The sequence below is a fragment of the Cheilinus undulatus genome, linkage group 20 (genome assembly GCF_018320785.1).
Source record: "Cheilinus undulatus linkage group 20, ASM1832078v1, whole genome shotgun sequence".
NCBI classification, from domain to species: domain Eukaryota; kingdom Metazoa; phylum Chordata; class Actinopteri; order Labriformes; family Labridae; genus Cheilinus; species Cheilinus undulatus.
In genome coordinates this window covers 22192308-22214827 of record NC_054884.1, presented here as the reverse complement: position 1 = coordinate 22214827, position 22520 = coordinate 22192308, and the positions used below count along the sequence as shown (strand labels likewise).

Sequence of the window (22520 nt, the reverse complement as noted above, 5' to 3'; positions counted from 1 at the left end):
ATGTGGCTCTCCTGATTGAATTAGGAGCAGAGGGCGGCGCTTTCTTCCAAGTGGGGAGGGCCAACCGAACCGGTGGTGCTAACTCTCCATGTGACATCATAAAGGGAAAATCTAAGAATGGCTTGTTTCAGCACACATTTTCTGAAAGGTGGAGAAAGGGGGTCGGGGGGGGGGTTCTGATTCTTTGGGGGATTGTGGACAGGCCAGGGGCACATATTTTTGTTAGAAAAGCCTGAAAAAGTGTATTTTGCATAGTTGCAAGTTAGACTCAATGCTGAATGAGACATTTTGCTATCCGGCAAAGGAAGACGGCAAAAATCCAATATCATACATCCCTAAAGTAAACTTATATTTGCATTCAGTAAAGTTACCCAGTGATCGTAAGCAGCAGTGGCTTGAAGGATACAGATTGACACTTGACTTTTACAGTGCCACATGAATCCAAATATTGCCCAAAAAGTCATCACGTCAATTAGTTGAAATAAGAAGAAGAGCAATATAGACTCAGAAAAATTAAAAGTCCTAGACTTATAGGTAACATGGGCATGAACTCAGGTGGTTGCCATATTGGAAATGCTACAACATTCAGTCAACATGGTTAGAAAAGAAATGGCTTGGTAATTAATTACAACTGTATAAACACTGGCAATATGAGAAATATTGCATTACAAGTAGATTTAATAGTGATGAAATTAGCTTAAAAAAAAAGTGCATCTGAACAGCACTGGTACTTTTTGCAAGCCTTTGAAGCATCAACACGTTTATGTAAAATGGTAAAGATTACTCGTGTGCATCTTGGTAGCACTGACAGGCATGTGAAGAGAGAAGACCAAAGGCAGACTGCCCACTTCATGAATATTGGATTGTGTTTATCTGTGGGATGGATAAAATTGTGTAAGATCTTTACAAGCTAAAATAATTTTAGCATGTGATAAAGCATGCCCCCTCTAGCAGACCACTATCGTGAGACGCCCACATGTCAGAACAGAAGTGATGTAATTTGCCATTACAATATTTTTGAAGGTTTTTTAAAAATTTAACTTTTTCATAAAGTGTGGCAGTTACATTTATGAAATAACCACTTTGCAAACATCACAGACTACGCAACATTTCTTAAATAAAACAGAAAAAGGTTGGATGTCTAATCAGGGATTAAATTATACAGACCTGTTTTAGAAGTAATTTCAGGATAGTGGCTTTCCTTTAGCTTCATTAGCTTTAGCTGAAGCTAATATAACTTTTTTAGCTACGTAACTAATGGTAGTATCTAAGCCAGCGTAGCTACTCTCCCTTTAGCCAAAGCCAACAAAGCTAAAGCGAGACACTTTTTACATAACTACTTCTAAAACTGGTCTAACTTTAACAGACATAACAAAATCTCAAGTAACTAACATAGCTTTGTTAACTTTAGCTTCAGCTATGTTAGCTATGTAGCCACGTTACCTACATAGTTATCATAGCCTTATTAGCTTTAGTTTTAAGAACGTTTGTTCTTACGTAGTCTATGTAGCTAACATAGTTTTGTTAGCCTTAGCCTTAGCTTTGTTAGCTGCATTAGTGTTTTATGGAGTAGAAGCTTTTTTACTGTAGGCTCAGCTTTATGAAATGTTTTGAAATTAGGTTTTGCTAGTTAGTTACATTTAACCTTTGGTATCACAAGCTTTACCTTAACTTTTACCCTAACAGGAGTTTTAATCCAATGTTATTTTGAAAGTTTTAGCATAAATGTCTGTTCTGGCAGAGGTGGCCTCTGAGATCTGCGATCTGCAGCCAGACTATCTTGAAATTTTAGACAGCTCCGGAAAAAAAGGTGAAGCTGAGGGGTTCTTTACACCTCCTAACAAAAGGCTAAAACCTACCGACCTTTCAGTCGACAGAGCCAACCCTGTAATTTTGCTAGCATTTAGGATGAACAGACTTGTACATTGCTTTTCTAGTGGTCTGACTACTCAAAGCACTTTTTACACGGCGAGTGACATTTACCCACTCATAAAATATTCACACACTGATGGTGGAGAATGCCATGTACTAGTAAAGTAGTCATCAATATTCCAAGTCATTCACTTTCCATTGACGCAGCAGTGAGTCAATGCAGAGTCCTTTTTAACCAGGCAGTAAAAATGTTTCTGTCTTCAAAATGCACTATTTAACATTGGTGTTAAAATACATTGAATCAATGAAGTACTCTTGTACTTTCTCAGAAATCTATGTAAAAAAATGTGTTATTACATAAAAAGTAACAATATGGCCCTTTTATTGAAGGGGAATTACTATCACTGTTATGCAGACTAACTATGCAGAATAATGGAAATTAACAAGAATATTTACTGAGAAATTCTATTTTTTTTTTTTTTTATCTATTTATAATTATCATTATTATTATTATTATTTATTCTGCATACTTCAGAACACTAAGAAACATGGAAAACAAGGTATCAGATTAGTGATATAAGTTCAACAGCTTATTTCAGCACAGGGAACACCCTTCTGTATGCTGGGAAATCTCAAGTCAGTCCCTTAAAACTACAAGCAAAAAATTACATTTTTATGAGGTAATTAATCAGGCAAAATTTATAATAATTACACAAATAATGACACGATTTCCTCCAGCCTTACAAGGATCTTTTTCTTGTTCTTATCAGTGTATTTCATAAATGTTTACGAAGACCTTTTTAGCTAATTTACTCATGATTATCTCAGCAAAAACAAAGGCCAGAGGGCAAAAAAGACAAGGAATCACATGTAACTGCTGTTAAATCAATGCAGTGCACCAATGATTTACAGGTAGGTGGAGTGTTTGGGGGTCTCTGAGGTATAGAGGGGATATTTAGGACTGACTGTGTGAGCAGTGCTAAAACCATCATAACCCTGCGTGGTCCTAACATGGCAGGGGCCAAAATACTTTCCTGCTCACTAGCTTTGCTTTTACAACTGTGTTCACTCCCTGCATTTGGACAGGAGTTCTTTGTAAGTATGCATTTAAAATAAAACCAAATGGTCTAAAATAAGGATTTTAAGTTTATTATTTTGATATATTGGAATGAGTGCAGAGTGAATTAAAGTTTCATATGTTTTGGTTTTGTTGCAGGTGATCACAGAAACAGATGATACTGGTGGTAAAGGCATTTCATTTGTTAACTTTTACATTTGAAAGCGTGTCCAGTCTTCATGATTCGACTGCTTATAGCCTCTTTTATTCCTTACAGATTATGAGTACTATGATTTTCCCACTGAAATCCCTCCAGTAGACTCAGATTTGTCTGGTTTGGATGAAGCTTTAGATGACTGGTTGTATGAACTCCTGGATGTGACAGGTAAATCACCTTTGTTGTGCCTCCCCCCTCTCAAAAGGCAAGGCTGCACATTTGATTGTCTCTATACACTGGAACTTAACTAAGACATCTCCTCTGTATCAGTAAGTATTGATCAAGACAAAACTGATAAAGTTGATCAATTGAACACTGCCCCTGACTGATTTCCCTGACTCTTTGTGGTAAAACAATATGTAAGGTTTTGATTAAAACCAGATGATTCTGTCTCCTTTCAGATCAGTGTGATCCAAACCCGTGTTTGAACGGAGGCAGCTGTGACACTTATGTAGGCGGAGGTTTCATATGTGCGTGCCCCGAGCCTTACACAGGAAAGAAGTGTCAGACAGGTGAGTGTGTGCTCAGTTATCTACAGCAAATGAAAACAAACACTTAGTTTCACAATTTAAGTAAAGATGAACATACGCAGAAGGCATTTACATTCAAATCCTCTCCCGTAATGGCGAATGGGTTTGAGATAAAATGTGAATGTTCGGCAAAGAAAAAATTAGATACAGTACTATAGTGTTCAGTGGAAAATTCTGAATAGTTCAATTAAATTCTTAAAAAGATGATTCAATGAACTACCTCTACTGGTGGACCCAAGATGTTTGAGGAGGGGGCAAAAATGATAAAGAGGGCACGTCCTGTAAGTGGTGGGGCACCAGCGAACATTTAGTTGTAAAATTTTATCCACATAGATGGAACCTGAGGGGCTATTTGTCAAATTTGTCCTCTTTGACGAGACTAAGGATGGCACTTTGATAAATTTTGTCCACTAGAGGGGGCACTTAAGATTGCTCTTTGTCAAATTTTGCCTACTTAAAGGGCGTTTAGGAGCGCACTTTAACACATTTTCTCTATTAGAGGGCTCTTTATCAAGTTTATCTCCCTATAGAGCAAGGGTTTTCAAAGTGTGTGAGAGTAAGCCTCCCCTAAGAAGAAGTTATTCATTCGGTGGACCTCCACCCACAAAAAGGATTCAAATTGAAAAAAAATAAACAACAACATTTCTAACATTTATGTCCAATCTTTAAACATTTTCAACATGAATATATTTTGGATATTTTGGTTTGCAGATGTCCTTAAACATCTGCCTTTCCCTCTTATTCGGTTATAATGTCATTAAATACCTCTTTTTCATATTTTTTCTGGCCATTTTACAACTTCTTTTTGCCTCTTTTCCCCCATTTTCCCCACTTTTAACCCATTTGCCCCTTTTCACCTTTTTGCCCATTTGAGCTACCTTTCATCATTAAATACCCCCCCCCCCAAATTTTTGCTCATTTATGTGACTTCTTTTTGCCACTTTTTCCCATTTTTGCCCCCCCCCTTTTTTTTTTTACATTTTTTTGCAACTTTTTGTCCATTTAAGCTACCTTTTGCCATTAAATACCACTTGTTTCCTTTTTTCCCCAAGTTTTGCCTCTTCTTTTTGTCATTTTTTCCCATTTTAGCCCTTTTTCACATTTTTTTGCCCCTTTTTTCCATTCAAACTACCTTTTACCATTGCATACCTCTTGTTTCCTCTTTTTTGCCCATTTTTGCCACTCTCGACTGCTTTTTGCCCATCTTAGTCACTTTCCACTCATTTTTTTGGTCACTTCTCACTCATTTCTGATACTCTCTGACCATTTTTCCACTTTTTCTCCCCATTTTCAACCATTATTTGTGGCTTTTTGAATATTTTGCCACCTTTAACCTATTTTTATTGCAACTTCAAGCTGTTTTTGCCACTTTTCACCTCTTAGATTGTGTCTCTTGCAAAGGTATTTTTCAACAATGTTGCGCTTTGGTTGAGGGTTGAGGAACACTGCTCTATAGCATAGTCCTCATAGTAACTATAAGTCTATCTATTTAGCTCAATGCACAGCAGAGGTTAGCAAAGCAGATCACCTTTTTTTTAGGTGTATGGTTCCACGCCTCCCCTGAAGCTCTGTGGCGCCCCCCAGGGGAGGCCTGCCTCATACTTTGAAAACCACTGCTATAGAGGCATCAGAGAGGGCACTTTACCAGCTATTTTTCAAATATTAGGACACCAAGAGAAACTATTGCCCCCACTGCAGAGTTTGAATGTATGTTAATTTTGTATAACTATATATGTTTTTTAGTGAAAGATGTCTGCAAACATGTGCACTGTGGCCAGGGAAGCTGTGTTGTGACATCTACAGCTCCGTTTTATGAGTGCAAGTGCAAGCCTCCATTCAAACCACCACACTGCAGGAAAGGTCTGTTCATATGAAACACACTGTAATATACATATTGACATATATTTTTTTGTCATACCCACATTTCTTTTTCCCAAAAATGATCTGAACCCCGTGCCTACCTGTGTTCACAGCTTCTCCCTGCAGACCCAATCCCTGTCAGAATGGTGGCACATGCAAGAGAGGTCAAAAACGTTCGTCCTTCCAGTGTTCCTGCCCTGAAGGACACACTGGAAATTTCTGTGAAGTTGGTAAATACAGTTAACAGTATTTAGCTGGCTTTGTAACTGTGTAATATCAATACTGATGTGTCTTTAAGGAATGAATAAGTAAACAAGATCCTAAGCATAGAGAATGACCATATTTCTGTATAGTTAATGTAAATGTTTGAATCCACTGTCAGGGGTAGCTGTTGGACCAAGTAATTAACAACTGGGATTACATTTCTTTAATTTTTTCTGACATTTTTTTCTTCAAGATCCTCAATGAGTGATAAAAAATGGTCTATCAAGATAAATTAGCTCTGTCCACATGGTTCAAGACACTCTAGCTGCAGACTGCAGCTCTCAGGGGACCCCTCTTGCAGGCTACTACAGTAAGATACCGCCGCTGTCAAGATGGCAACACACACCAGGAGGTCAAAATAAAATAGTAGAAAACTTCCATATAGAGGTTTGGATGAGTGTAAAGATACCAAAAGTTAAAAGTCAGTAACCTGATCTGCAAAACCTAATGGCAAAACATTTTCAATAGCAGATTGAACCGTCTGCTTACAAGAGTAAATAAAATCTATTTTCCATTAAAACATTCCAATTCAGCTAATGTAGCTTAGGCTAAAGCTAATGAAGCTTTTGCCATAGCTACGTTATCAAAGGCAAAAACCTTACCAAACATAGCTAAGGCAAACCAAGCTATGTTAGCTATGTAGGTAGTGGAACTAAGTAGCTAACATAGCTAAAGTAAATGAAGCATAAGTTAGCATAACTAACACAGCTTTGTAAAGTTAATTTTTAGCTACCTTGGCATAACATCTATGTTATCTTTGTAGCTTACATAGCTAACGTAGCTTCATTTGCTTAAACATCTAGCCACGATGGCTATGTAGCTATATTAGCTTAAGGATCTAAGTTTTCTACATAACTTACATAGCATTGTATGCCTAAAAAATTATCTACGATGGCTATGTAGCTAACAAAACTATGTCAGCTGGATAGATAATGTGCCTGCGTAGCCAGTGAAGCTAAAACTTTTTAAGTTTAACTAAGCTATGTTAGCTTTGTTTGCTAATACTATTTTTGATTTAACTATGTTAGCCACTGGTAATGTAACTAACATTTCTATGTGACCTTTGGCTACATTTGCTAAAGCTCACATTGCAAAAGCTGAAGCTAACAAAGCTACATTGGCTAACATGGTAATGCTAACTTCTTATCTACGGAGCTACGTTATTTTTAGTTGAAGCTAACAAAGCTTAAGTGGGCCACAGATTTTGTAACTACTAAAATGGGTCTATGCAGAATTAAATCATGGATTAGACCTCTGATCTTTTTTCTGTTCTATCTAGTAAATGTTAGCTATGTGGTTGTTTCATGAATTGAACTGTAAGACTTTGTTTATGAATAAAGTTTAATAAAAAAAATAAATAAATAAAAATCTGAAACCAGAAACATGTTGTACAGACAAATGACATCACTTCCAGAGGCGGCGTCTCACAGTAGTGGTCTGCAAGAGGGGACATCAGAGATCTGCAGTCTGCAGCCAGACCCCTCTCCATGGTCGCCAAAATCACCTCTGGGAAGCTTTAGCATAAATCAACTTTAAACAATATTTGATCTTCTAAGAAGCCTTAAAATGGCTAAAGTGTTTTTATCCTAGGACCTAATGACTGTTACCAGGAGGATGGAGAGTCTTACCGCGGCATGGTGAGCATGACGGTGGACGGAGAAGAGTGTCTAGACTGGAATTCTTATTTTATCCAGCAGAAAGGTGGAGATCCTTTTAGAGAGTACGCAGGCTTCGATGGAATTGGGCCGCACAATTTCTGCAGGTCAGGAGCCATTTAGTGTAAATATTGTATGACGATTACTGTGGACATTGAGTTTATATTATGTAACAGTGCCTGTGAGGTAAAATCAGTATATGTTCTCTAACAAAAAAGTATGTTTGCTGATTTTTTTTTTAACCCAACAGCTACTTTTGATTATGATGTCAAGGGTGATGTCAGTTACGAAACACAGTACTGATTTCCTTTAATGAGATACAACAGCAAACAAAATCACTGACAGGAAAAAATGATTGCTTCTTTAAAGTTTTTTCTGATGCCTGAAATTGTGCCATGGGGTAGGTGTCAGATGAAATAATTTCAATCTTTTTCCATTTTTGACAGCAAAGTGATATATTTGATTAAAGCAGAGGTTTTCTGTCAGGAAACACTACATACCTGCTATGACTAAAAAATTAGCCAACCAAAAGCTCCTCACAGGAGCTTCAAGTTGTCAGATTTTTCCTTATTGTTAATACTTATAACTTTTAGAAATGTCAAACAAGGGAAGTAGTAGATTCTGATTGTTGCTGATTGTGAGAGGAAGAAAACTAAATGTATACATAGAATTATATTGTGTGTGTGTGTGTGTGTGTGTGTGTGTTTTTAAGTGTTTCTAAAATCTTTGTTAAAGGAACCCTGACGGCGATGATCAGCCTTGGTGCTTCGTTAAAAAGGATGACAAACTTAGGTGGAGTTATTGCAATGTTAGGAAATGTACTGCAGGTAAGAAACATAAACATGAACAGATAAAAATCTTACCATTCAGGTCTCCACAGTGTTTTTAATTTTGATGTGTCTCTCTGTTTTAGCTCCGCCCACTGTACCGACCATCCATGAAACTGATCCAACTCCAGCTAAGCCAGACGTCCCTCCTTTCCTGTTCTCCCAGTGCGGGAAGCCACAGCCTGGACGCTCTGCCAGGATCTTTGGAGGGAAGAAGTCTCTCCCTGGAGCTCATCCTTGGCAGGCATCCCTGCAGACCAGAACCAGAGGCTCCTCGGGGCCCTTCAGACACATCTGTGGAGGCATCCTGTTAGAGTCCTGCTGGGTGCTCACTGCTGCACACTGCATGTAAGCTCTGCAATGTCATTTCTGCGCTGTTAATGTGTGTGCACTGTTTATATCAGGGGTGTCAAACTCAACCACAGCAGGGGCCAAAATCTGAATTTAGGTCTAACCTGAGGGCCTAAAAGGGTCAACATTTAACCATAAACTGTAAACCTTATTTTCACGAGTAAAACATTTAAGGTGAGAAAAACTGATGATACATGATTTTGAGATTAAAAAAAATCCAAATGATAAGTTTAAAGGCTCAAAATCTGAGATAAAAAGTCAAAATATTAATTAAAAAGGTCAGAACACAAGATCAAAAATGAAAAAATGTGAAAAGAGAGAGATAAAATACAAAATCATGAGTTTAAAAGGTCGCAATATGGCATAACAAATCAAAGTTAGGAGTTGAAAAAGGTCACAATATATGATAAAAAAAAATCACAATGTTAGTTTAAAAGGTCAAGATCTTCGATGAAATTCCAAATTGTGAGTTTAAAAAGTCAAAATATGGGGTTAAAATTCAAAGTTAGGTGTTAAAAAGGGCAAAATATGAGATTAAATTTGAAATCATGAGCTTGAAATTTCAAAATATGACTTAAATTTTTAAAGTGGAATCTAAAAGTTCACAATATTAGATTAAAAAGTCAAAATGCTAAGTTTAATTCAGAAGTTTGAGATGCAAATTGAAAATATTAAATGAAAACACATTAATTTATCTCCTCCATTCCTTACTTTCTATCTCATTACTTTTACTCTTTACGTTTTCAAATTTTTCTGACTTCACAAAGGGTATTTTAAATCTTCAAGGTTAAATTCTCATTTCTATACTGGAGAAAATCTGCAGACCTCAGACCTGCGGGACAGTTCTAAATAAAATATGGTATGATCCTGCAGGCCCGGTAAAACTGCACCACGGGCCGGATTTGGCCCCCGGGCCTTGAGTTTGACATCTGTGGTTTATATGATGATTTTACCATCTCTTGTAGCCTCTACCTTAACAGGGATTTTTGAGGCTTCTTCCCATTTGTTTTTTAAGGAGCTGATTTAATAAATGGTGATGAAGATCTGATGTATTGCAGTAAAAGCGGAATGGAAATGCAGGTGGTGCTAGGAGGAGTGGACATAGAGAAGGATGAAGCATTCGATCAGGTTATTCCTGTGGAGAGAGCCATCGTGCACGAGGAATACAAAGAGACTCCCTTTGCACTTCATAATGATGTTGGTAAGGTGAAAGTAAACTGCGTCAACTATAAATCTTGTGTAAAAAACTTGTGCTGATACACTCTATGTTCTTTGTTTTGTGTATTTTCTGTGCAGCCATGTTGAAGCTGAGGGTCACAGACAAACCGTACTGTGCTAAAGAAACCCGCTTTGTGAAGACAGCCTGCCTGCCGAATACGAGATTTGACAGCGGGACAGAGTGTGTGATCTCGGGCTGGGGTGTGACAGAAACACGTAAGCAATGTTTGACTCTGTACTCACAACTATAGGCTGGATAATATATTGTTATGATCTAAATCAGTGAGAGTTACTGGAGCCTTTCAATGAAAATGTTTAATTGCTACTTAACTTAAAGCTGCTGTGAGGATTTTTAAGTGGGTATCAAAAGGACTGAAATGAACACTGATGAATCCTTATGACCTAAAAAACAAAACAGGACCATCAGGGGTGAAACTGACTATTTCTACAAAGTTTATTTAAAGGCTGAAAAATACTGACATGGGGTAGGTGTCAGACATACACATAAAGAAACAACCTTTTTGACAATTTCCAAATATCCACATTCTTGAATTGATTTTCCTGCTGAAACACATCAAGGTGAGCTCTATTTTCAGAATTCGCAACAGGTCACTGCAGTGGTTTTCAAACTATTTTTGCCCAAAGCACATCTAAAGTTAAGCCAAAATCTCAAGGCACATCATATTCATATGGATACAAAATAGACTCTTTCAATAATGACAGTCAAGGCCGCCCATGAGGAGGGATAATGGGGAAACTGTGATTACCAATATGTTTAACCCAACTTTAGTGAATGGAATAAATAATTGTGAAAAAGAGACAACAAATATATTGATGAGGAAAACTGGGCAAAAAGTGGCCAAACATTGGGAAAAGTTTTTTTTTTTTTTTAAATGTTGCAAATTTGGGGAAAAAGTGCCAAAAAAATAGCAAAAGTGGGCATAAATTTGCAAAAAGGTGGCAAAAATAGGTTAAAAGTGGCAAAAAAACAAAACAAAAAAAGTGTCAAAAAGAGGCTAAAAGTAATAAAAAAAATTGGGAAAATGACAGTGACAAAAGTGAGTGAAAAGTTTAAAAAAGGGGGCAAAAATGGGTTAAAAGTGGAAAAAAGTAGAAAAAATGGTTAAAAATGATGTAAAAATGGCTACAAAGGTGGCAATATTGCATCAAAATGTCCAAAAAGTGGCAAAAAGGTGTTAAAAGTGATGGTAACAACTGGCAAAAAATAAGAATTTTCCAAAAAAATTTTTAAATAGGACTGTCACAATATCAGATTTTCACTGCACGATTATCATTGGCAAAAAATTTCACAATAACGATATTATCACAATATCAATAAAAATTTTAATAATAATGGGACAATCAATCAAATCTATCTGTAACTCTATTTATGTTGTGTTCTCTCTTTTGGCACATGAATTACACTCAAAATACCTGTCTAAGGAGGTACTGAGACAATATGAAAACAGTAACTGTACAACTGCATATAAAATGTGCAATTACACTCGATAGCTAGTTAAAAGGTAACCAGATAAACTGATAAACAGATAATCCACAAGGTGCAAAATCTGCTAAAACTACAATATTAACTGACTATTTGTGGATAGCAGGGGACACAGCATTTGTGTGCAACTGAAGAATGACAACTAACAACTTTGGAATAATCCAATGTCTACTGGACAATGCCTGGCATATTTTTCTTTTTCTGTTTCCAAACTGTGTTCAAGTGGCATATTATCATATGCACATTTTTAACACGATATTGAAATTTTATTTTTTAATATCACGATTATCGTCAATACCGGTATATCACGACAGCCCTAGTTTCAAAGATGGCAAAAATGTGTTTAGAGTGGCAAAAATGTGTTGAAAGTGTCAAGAAGGGTGCAAAAATAGGTTAAAACAAATTCTCAGGGCACACCTACACCATTTGAGAACCACTGGTCCAGTGGTTGTCCTCATTCACTTCATGTGCAGGAGTTGTTTTTTATTTTACACTAACCTAACTTTCAGTTAGGTTAGTGTAAAGTAGTTAAAAGTTAAAACTTTACCAGCAAAACCTGATTACAAAAAATTGAATAAGGCTGAGCAAACAGTCTACAGAAAAAAAGCTTATCCTCCATTGAAATATTATAACCTAGCAAATGTAACTCAATGACTCCACTAGCTGCATAAGCTACATAGACAACAGGGATACTTAGCTTACGTAGGTAAAGCTAAAGCTCATGAAACTCAAGGATATGTATTGTAATATTAGGGATGAGTATCGAAAGCTACATGCTACATGAGCTATTTAAACTATGTTATCTACATATCTTATATCTTACATTAGCCTAGCAACATTAGCTGCTGCTACATTTGCTAAAGCTCCAGTTGCTAAAGCTAACTTAGCTACATTGGCTTATGAAGTGATGTTAATTACATAGCTAGTGTAGCTATGTTAGCTTTAGCTAGAGCTAACAAAACTAGTGAGCCATCGTTTGTGTATCTACTTCTATATCTAGTCTATAGTAAATACTGCCTAATCCCAGGTTAGACATTTGACCTTTATCCCTGTTTATTCATGAAATGCTTTTTATTCTATTATGTTGTTATTTCAGGAATATAACTGCTAGAGTTTGTTTATGAATAAAGTTTAATTAAAAAAAAAAAAACAAAAAAAAAAAACTGGAAGTACGTTATACCGGCTAATAACAGAACTTTAGTTCTAAGAGAGACATTCCCCATGCTGATTATCACCAGTTTCTAATTCAAGCCACTGTCTTATGTAAAATAAAAGCCTAAAAGTCCCCAAATAAAATACATAATAAAAGAAAACACAACATATACTGCACATGTGCAGTACAAAATTGGGAAAGTGAAAAAAAGCTGCAGTTTTCTCCACAGGGGGTGACAAATGGAACAGCAAAAATGTCCTCACAGGAGCTTTAAAGCAATATATCAGACCTGTATGAGTAGTGTTATGAGCAGAAATCTTATAGACCAGCCTGGTTATGGGATAAAAAGTAAAAGAGGAAATGTTTTAAACTTTGGCAGCTCATGGATATTCATCCAATTCACCTCTAGCACGAATTTACATCGGAAAACAGGGTAAAGTATTTTCTATTTTTCAAACCTTGACAATTCAGTTTCTGCATGATGTAAGTAATTGTCTTTTTTATATTTATATAAAACAACACTGGCACATGTATTTTGGAAAACATAAGAAAATGTGAAAAATGAATGCTATGAGGTTGGCCTCTGGTGGCAGAAATAAATATATAAAAAATATAACAATAGGATATACTCGAGAAGATCCTTGAATGATGCCTTCCAGTTTCTGTTTTTGAAGGGGACAGAAAGAATCAGGATCAGGATCAGTTTTATTGGTCAGGTTTGTTTACACATACCAGGAATAGGTTTAAAAAATCACAGACAACATCAATATCATACACTGATATCTAAAATGGTGGGCCTTGAATAGAGATCTGACTGGATAAGTCAGTGCAGTCTTAAAAGTGTTCAGGTTCCAGAGGAAAGGTCAGCTGTGGAGGAGGCTCTGTCCCCCCAGGTTCAGTGCTTGGTTGGCAGAGAAAAGAGATTGATGTTTGAGTAACGGAGGCCACGGCGTAGGAGGTCGGTGAGCTAGGAGGGGGCTTGTTAGTTTAGGGCTTTGTGAGTGGGAGGCCGGCTTTTGGACGAGATGCGGGATGGGGCGGATGCCCAGAGAGGTTTGAAGGACAGGGGTGATGTGGTCATGGGAGTGGGTGTAGGTGAGGAGGCGTGCTAGAGTTCTGAATGTACTGAAGGTTATCAAGGACTTTTGTAGACGTGCCATAGAGGATTCTATCGCAGTAATGTAGTCTGGATGTAATGAAGGTGTGAATTAAGGTTTCAGCTGCAAGGAAAGAGAGTAATGGATGATACAGGCTATGTTTTTTTAAGTGAAAGATAGCAAATCTAGTTAGATGGATGGCACGCTGATCAAAGGAGAGGTAGCTGTCAATAAAGATACAGAGATTGTAGGTATGAGGGGAGGGAGAGAGGGTGGAAGTGTCAGTGGAAGTTGAATTTTTGAATGGAATTTGGGGCCAATGTTTGATTTCTAATTTAGTGGAACTGAGTGAGAGACAATCGTTGTTCATCCAAGTTTTTATGGCAGTTAGGCAGCGGATTAAACTAATTTGTGTCCGTGGTGATGGAGGTGTAAAGCTGGATGTCGTCAGCATAACAGTGAAAACGGAGACTGTGGTGACAGATTATATTACTGAGGGGGAGAAAATACACAGTACACACTTCTGTGTAGCTTTTGCTGTATGCTTCAGATCATTTCTCGCTGGAAAACAAATCTTTTCCCAAGCCGTAGTTCTCTTGCAGACTGAATGAAATTATCCTCCATATGTTTTGCCGCATTGAATGAATGAATGCTTTATTTCGGTTTAAAAACCAAAATAAAATCATTTAATACATAATAATTTATCAGACAGCAACCGAAAAAGGAAAAGGCTGAAGCCAAGTGGCTTATTTTTGCCTGTCCTTCAAACACTTCACCCTTCACTTTTACAAGCCTTCTAGGACCGGCTGCTGAGAAGCATCCCCACAGCATGGTGATGATGGTGTGTTTGTGGTGATGTGCAGTGTACATTATGTCTTGTCTAATGGCCAAAAGCAGCATTTTGGTCTCATCAGACCAAAGAACCCTCTTCTTCTGTAATTTATTTCATGTTTGGTTTTATGTAAGATTAGCTATAGTCTTTAATTTTAGACGTTAAAGCAGTAAACAGTAACCTGGCATGCCAGATGGATGTGTTTCACACATCCATCTGGGAAACCACTCATAAACAGCGATTGGGAAAGGGCAAATCCTCTGAAAAGAAACTCTGAGGGTGATTGATTAAACGTTCCGTCTAAACTCCATACAGAACTGCAGGGTTAGGGTTAGGGTTGTTTTCAGCAACAAACTTCACAGGCATGTTTTGGGGACCTCTGAGACCAATATAAACACGTCTTAAAAGAGTAAAATATGTTTCCTTTAACAAAGAAATGTCATCAAGTACTAATAAAACTGGTGCTTCAGCAGCATCCACTCTGTCTTCCACCATAATTGCACTGGCCTCTTGTTGCCACTTGCTTATGTCACGACTCCGCTGCGCCTGAAAGTACTGCCCCTTGACGCAGATTTGTCACTTTCTAACCGGGCCCAAACGGTTCAGACAGGAGCTTTGCAAGATGGATTTGATGGATTTCTGACTGAATTTTCTCCCAAAATTGTTTCATAAATAATCCCAGACTTCAGAGAATTCAGTGTTGAATGCCCAAAATTTTCTGGGGGAGGACCCCCAAACCCCCTTTAATCTTATTTTAATAGGCTATTCCCTGTGATTACATAAACAATTATATATTTTATAGACACTGTATAATGAAATGGAGGGGACCAAGCACCAAACCTTGGGGGACACCTTGTGTCAGGGGAGCTATGGAGAAGGAGCAGTTACTGATGTGACTGAATTGTTGTCTTGGTTAATTTCCACATGGTAGATAGTAAGTACAGTGTTAACATAGGATAACTACATTAGAAAATATCCAAGAATTTTTAACAAAACTGGTGTTTTCTTTCTGCTACATAAAATAAAACCATAAACCACACTGGAAATACAGAGTTAAGTAATTTACAAGTGACTAAATCATCAAACAGGAGATTAAAAGAAATTATCCTAGAGATAGAAAATGAATCAACAGAACATTTTATTCGCACTTGCCTCTCAAGTTTTCCATATGTGAAAATGCAAAGTAAAAAGATAAAGGATTGTGTGAAAATAAACCAACAGAAAGACAAGAAAATTTAAGATTGTTACACTTAGTATTTCTGTTAGCCGTTTTATCTTAAACCACACTTGCTGAAGTTGGACAAAACTTGGTAATTGAATGTATTTCTTATGTGCCATCTGTTTGATGTTCCTCTTCTGTGATCTCAGAGAAGTATGGTACCAACCAGCTGCTGGATGCTCGTGTTCTCCTCATCTCCCAGGAGAAATGTCAAGCCCCCCACGTTTATGGAAACACTCTGGATGACAGCATGTTCTGTGCAGGAAACATGAGAGGAGGTGTCGACTCCTGCCAGGTCTGTGAGACATGTAACTATACTAACACCTTATTGATGAAAGTGAAACATCCTGATATGACCTTCTGTTTGCCCCTGCAGGGTGACTCTGGTGGTCCCCTAGTGTGTGAGCGTAACGGGACACACTATGTAGTGGGTGTGGTGAGCTGGGGGGACGGCTGTGGCAAGAAGTACAAGCCTGGTGTCTACGCCAATGTGGCCCAGTTTATTGACTGGATCGCTCATCATTTACTCACTTAAAGAGGTATGAAGCTATACTATGCTGTGAGAGGCAACGACAGGCATGCAGACTTTAAATGTCTTTATTTTCTGTAACAAAATTTTGAATTTCGGGGTGCAGGTGCAGTGGTTTAAGGCACGCCCCATGTACGCAGACAGCACAGGTTCGAATCCGGCCAGAGGCCCTTTACCCTTTATGTCTCTCCCCTGCTCTCGTCCCTCTTTCTGACTCTAGCCACTGTCCTCCTCTATCAAATAAAGGCACAAAAATGCCCAAAAAATAAATCTTAAAAACTTTTGAATTTCTCACTCCATCTTAAGCACGATGAAATACCTCACATTAGTGTTTTAAGCTCATGGACACCCTACTGTTATATAATGACAACTGTTCTGTTATAATACTACATTCTTTATTTTTGTAATAATTCTTGTTACAACTGTAATTAAAGATGAAAAACAGATGGGAATGTTTTACAATGACTCAAATTAAATCCAGATTGTATCAAAACCATATTGGTATCTCTTATTTCTGTTAAAAATAGCTCATTCGCTGCATTTACCTGTGAAATTATTTCTATGTGTCTAAAATCGCATTCACATTCCTACTCTGCTACCTTCTGCCTACAGAGAGAGCTGCCATAAAGCATTCTGGGATCGCTTGCAGTGTTAACCAGGAGGGCCACTTTTAACTGATTTTCTCCCTAAGTGATAAAGTGTTATCAGTACAGTTAAGTTTGGCTTAGTTTTTAATCAGTTGGAAATATTTTTGGTAATTGGACTCACCTAAGAGAGGTATACTATATGGACAAAAGTATTTGGCCACACCTGTTAATTATTGAATTCAGGTGTTTCAATCAGACCTGTTGCCTCAGATGTGTAAAATTAAGCACCTAGCTATGCAGTATCCATTTGCAAACATTTGTGATACAAAATGTGTCCTTCTGAAGAGCTCAGTCACTTCATGTGTGGTACGCAACTGGTCAACTGTAAGTGATATTATCAGAAAGTGGAAGCATTTTGGAACAACAGCAACAAAGTCACGACCACAAAAAATCTCAGAGCGAGGTCAATGGCTGTAAAAGTCCCCAACGTTCTGCCGATTCCATACCTGCAGAGTTTCAGAACTTTCATTAGTGCATTAATGCAAGCAGAAAAACTGTGTTGGGGGATTCATGGAATGGGTCCAAGCAGCTGTATGCAAACCGTAGATCCCAAAGTCCAATGCCATGCGTGGGATGGACTGGTGTAAAGCACACAGACACTGGACTATGGAGCAGTGGAAACATGTTCTGTGGAGTGATCAAGCTTCTCTGTTTGGCAGTCAGATGGGGGAGTCTGGCGGATGCCAAGAGAACATCATCTGACCTGACTGCATTGTGCCAACTGTGAAGTTTGAAGGAGGAGGGACAATAGTGGAGCTGTTTTTCAGGGTTTGACCCCTTATCTTCAGTGAAGGTCAATCTTAATGCTTAAGCATGCCAAGACATTTTGGTGAGGGCCCTTTTCTATTCTAACATGGCTGTGCCCCAGATGCACAAAGCAAGGACTATAAAGACATGGTCTCAACCCCATAGAGAACCTTTGGGAGGAACTGGAATGGACATTGTAAGCCAGGCCAGTGCCATATAGACACTCCAATGTGAAAACTCAACACGCTGCACCTTTCAGCCTGATTTAAATGAAATACGAATTTAGACTTTGTTCATTGTACAGCCTTAGTCAGTACAAAATTAGATTTTAATAGAGCCCATTTTCCAAAGACCATGAGAACAAAGAAATTGAATTTCAAGAGACAGTCTTACACTTACTTCTTATGCTGTTTTTTTCTGTTGTCTATCAAAAAAAAAAAGAAAAAAAGGACTTCATGAGGTCATGAGTTCAATCCTCTCAGTTGACCCTCTGATCTGTGTGGGTTTACCAAGTTACATAAAATCAAACCTGACTGTTATGAAAGCTCTTGTCAATAGGTTGAAATATTTTCCATTCTGAGCATATTTATGGGTATTATTCTAACAAAGGTTGCATTATTCATTATTTTCTAGCATGTTTCCAGAATAGACATACCAATGAAAGGTCCCAAAATAATAAATGGTCCTAGTGTCAAATAAAAATATGTGAGGTAAAAAAAGGGACTACATTTATTCACCCGTTTTAAAGTGACTGACCTAATTCAACAGAGGTCCATTCAAGTGGTGCTAGTAGTCTCATTCTAAGTGAAATGGGGATCATCTGGGTACACCTGTGTCTGGAAGGTTCAGTCACTGGTTCATCAGCATTCCTGGCTACCATTACACCATGAAGACAAAAGAACACCCTAAGCGACTCAGAGAAATGTTATTGAAAAATATAAGTCCGGATGGATACTAGATCATTTCCAAGCGAATGAACATTCCCAGACTTAACCCCTTTTTTCTGGCTATAATTTTTGTATTTAGGCTTTAAAGGGTTAAGTTACATCCATCATTGAGAAATGGAAGGAATATGGCACACACAGTGAAGAGGCTACCAAGACACCTAAGACTAGGGTTGGGTATCTTTTGCTTTCAGTCAGCGGGAGAATAAAAGCTGTCTGGGTATCATAAATAATTTGTAGAAATATTTTTGTAAGGTGCCAGTGGAACATTGGATATAGAAAGGAAGCCGGTGTATCTTAACACATAAATCCCACAAATTCCATAAAGTAATCTCTTGCCTTTCATTGGGTGGCAGGGTGGCAACATAAAGTATCAATATCTGTTGCCCAGGTTCTTCACTAGTCAGAGCTTTATGGAAGATGGGGAAAGAGAAAGCCCTCTGTTGAAGAAAACTCATTAAATCTGGACTAGAGTTTGCCAAAAAGCATGTGGGAGACTCCATGGTCAAGTGGAAGAAACTCCTTTGGTCTGATGAGACCAAAATGGTGCTTTTCAGCCATCAGACAAGACGCTATGGTTGGCAGTCACCAAACTCTGCACATCACAAACACACCATCCCACATGGTGGTGGCAGCATCATGCTGTGGTGACACTGCTTGGCAGCTTCCCCTGGAAGGTTTGTAAAGCTAGAGAGTAAAATGAATGCGGCAAGGAAAATCCTGGAAGCCAATCTTATTCGGTCTGTAAAAGAACTACGGCTTGGGGGAAGATTTATTTTTCAGCAAGAAAATGACCTGAAGGATACAGCGAAAGCTACACAAGGTGAAAGGCTTGGAGTGGCTGAGTCTAAGCCCAGACCTCAGTCCAAAAGAGAATTTATGGCTGGACTTGAAAAGGGCTGTTTTGTACAGAAGAGGATTAGGGTCATTTTGGAAGGAGAAAATAATTTTGGACAAATCGAAATTAAAGTCTAAATGAGGAGAATAAATTAGAAAGTTCAAGAATAAAGTTGAAACACAATTTTGAGATTAAAATCAAAATGACATGAAAAATGTTGAAACTTGTTGTTACCAACAGCAGATCATAGACACTGTGTTTATCTGGCAAAGAGAGAATCTCTGTGTTGTTAAATCCATAATGAGATATAATTTCACATATTCATTAATGTGAGGCATAAGTATTTTTAGAACAGTCACGATTCTCTCATACATCAACAGGAGTTGCATAGTTGATAAGCATGCATGTGTTATTCATTAGTTCATGTTAAAGTGGGAAGTGTTTACAAAGTGTGACACCATGAGTAAGGGGGTCATTGCAGCAGACTAAGCTGTCTGTATCTGTCTCTATGAGGTGAAAATTAATTGTAAAAAGACTGCTCATTTTTACAATGAGTGACTGTTGAACTGAAGTGATCAAAACGGACATATGAGTAACTAGATGGAGATTGTGACTTTTGTAGAAATATTTGTAAGATAAATAATATGTCACATGCTTAAAATGAACTGACCTTCATTCGCTCTTCACTTTTTCATCTCTATAAGTAATCTTAGCAGAAGAGTAGGATGATCCAGCAAGCAGAAATACAGTATAAATTTTTTTTCTTCCTTGCATCCTGCGAGGGATGTGCCTTATGTGCAGCTAATTAGATAACGCCCTTTTTTTGTTGTTTACATTTTTTAAATGAACTTTTCCACCATTCAATTTACATACACCAAGTACTCATGAACTAACATGAACAACACATGCATAATTATCAACTAACAATGCGCCATAACCAGTATAGAAATAGAAGAAATAAAATGTTCTATCATACAAAGCAATCCCAGAAGTCCCTGCTCCAGGTGACTGCTGGATTGCAATAGGATTGTAAAAGGCCTTTAATCCACCAACATTTCTTGACAATAAGATCCACTTTGATTTGTTAACAGTAGGAAATGTTGCCTTTTTTTGGTCAAAACTTGTTCACTTTCCTCCTAAAACTCTTAAATATAAATTTTTTCACATTTAGTATCCTCTTTTCAACTATCGGTTGATTTGGACTTCATAAACATGCCATGCATGAGCACACATGTTGATTGTTTAAGCCAGACTGGAGTTAGCTGTGCCCAGTGCAGCTGAGTCGCGTTTGTTGAACGAGCTGAGGCTGAAGCGGGGTACACACATAAGGATTTTCTAAATCTTAAGAGATTTTTTATCTGTTAGAGACCCCACACATGAAGATAAAAAAATCAGGCATTGAACAGTTTTGATCGTACTGTGTTGGTGTGTTCCGATAATCTCAACACAGCACACCACACACATTATGATTCTGTCCCACCACCGATCTAGAATCTCATCCTCCAAGCCAGAAATCTCACGTGATCTAACAAAAATGAAGAAGAAACATAGCAACAACCGGAAAACACAACATGCAACATGGAAGAGGACATACAGGAAGAGGGGGTGATGGTGTTCTTGGGACTATTTTTAATGGAAAAATCCCAAACTAAAAAAAGAAAAGACTGTGGAGAAAATCCTGGAGACAGCGTGAACATGGACTTTATATTCTACTGGGCAAGCTAGAGGTGAGTTGTTGTCAAATGAAGCTAATGGCTGGTGTTATTAGCCTAGTAACACTAAAGCCTAAATGTAACTTAGCTAAATAAATCTGGCAGCCATCAAGAAAGAGACATTGTGCACGGTTATTTTTGTTAAAGCCGTTCATTTGTATTATGTTGACAGATAACTGACAGAGCAGGCTTCCAGGGGCTGCATAGGATGAACGCAGAGCTCGCTTCTTGGCTACATTCCATTCCACGTCACAATCCCCAGAGTCATGACTCGGGAGTCGTCGGCTTTCCCCACACGAATGAAGATTTTTGGTCGTAAATATTGAACAATTTTAATACTTACGATTGTCGGCTCTGACTGTTTTCGGAGCTGATTATCGGGACAAACTCACTCTTAAAACACCTCAGACCACAGGATAATCTTATAGGATAATTTTATTATTAGATATAAGATAATCGGGCATTTGCTGTCCTCGGTTGGGAAGGGGGAAAATCGGGACAAAAACAGCCCAATTATCTTTATGTGTGTACCCCGCTTTAAGTGGAGGTTGTAGCTGGTTCAAGTCAGGTTAATTTAGGAAAGCTCAGCCTTTGTTGAGACTTTGATGGAATACCCCAGTGAGGAGTTAATATCCTACTTTTTCTGAGCTGATTTGTGCGTGTTTTTGTGCAGGGAGGGGATGCATCACTACAGGAGACTTGCAAAAAAATCTTCTCTGCCCAGACAAGCTTTCGTTGTGGCTCTTTGTTCTGGTTTTAAGAAAGAAAGTGGTCCAGGCGTTCCTAGAGTGACATCCGAGCTAACCGCCAACGCACTAGCAGGCCCTGAACACACTGGACAAGCTGACAGATGAATGATTGGAAACCTATACCAAAGCAGACCGGGAGTATAGTGAGAACATCTTTTCTATCATGGAAAGCGTGTTGCTGTCTCCTCATGTTTTAATAAAGACACATTGTCCAGTTCAGACTAAAGCTATGCTGCATCTCAGTCCCAGCTGATGACTGCACTAGCAGGCTTTGGATCTCATAACAACTAAGCCTGTCCCCGTAATTATCACAGTCATGCCAAAGCGGGGGGGCAGAAGAGCAACAACATAGTTGTCTGATGCAGAAAGCTTTCTGTGTTGACCTCAGCACTAACTGTAATGAAGAAATGCTGGGCATTTCTGACAAAAGAGCTGGTCTGGCTAAGGCTAAGCTAACCGATCCGTTAGCAGAGTATACAAGCATTTACACAACAAGCAACCCTTTCCCCCTTTTACTATCACTCACTCATGCTGAAGCGGGTTGACAGAAGAAAGAAAACACCCTTTCTGTCAGAAATTTTTAGTGTTGCTGTCTTCGCTTGTTTTAATAAAGAAATGTCAGGTTTTGACAAGAAGCTGCTGTGACCAACTCAGAGCTAATCCCTCCAAGCAGCCATTGTCCACAAGCGCTCACACAA

At 38.2% G+C, this 22520-nt stretch overlaps 1 protein-coding gene across 1 annotated transcript; it reads left to right on the top strand.

The window, feature by feature from the left end:
- Positions 1-1725: 1725 nt before the first annotated feature.
- On the top strand, positions 1726-16191 carry LOC121528618 (hyaluronan-binding protein 2-like). The gene is made up of 12 exons (XM_041816132.1): positions 1726-1810; positions 3207-3314; positions 3548-3658; positions 5420-5536; positions 5650-5766; positions 7391-7562; positions 8191-8282; positions 8369-8630; positions 9692-9834; positions 9930-10067; positions 15806-15951; positions 16033-16191. Exons 1-12 carry the CDS (start codon positions 1726-1728, stop codon positions 16189-16191), a joined length of 1650 nt encoding a protein of 549 aa, XP_041672066.1.
- Positions 16192-22520: the final 6329 nt, after the last annotated feature.

Excerpts from the sequence above, each read along its gene's own strand:
- LOC121528618 (XM_041816132.1), top strand. The coding sequence starts at position 1,726 with ATGTCTGTTCTGGCAGAGGTGGCCTCTGAGATCTGCGATCTGCAGCCA. Across the intron at positions 3,315-3,547 it reads TGAACTCCTGGATGTGACAG|ATCAGTGTGATCCAAACCCG; the intron begins GTAAATCACCTT and ends GTCTCCTTTCAG. Across the intron at positions 15,952-16,032 it reads GAGGTGTCGACTCCTGCCAG|GGTGACTCTGGTGGTCCCCT; the intron begins GTCTGTGAGACA and ends TTGCCCCTGCAG.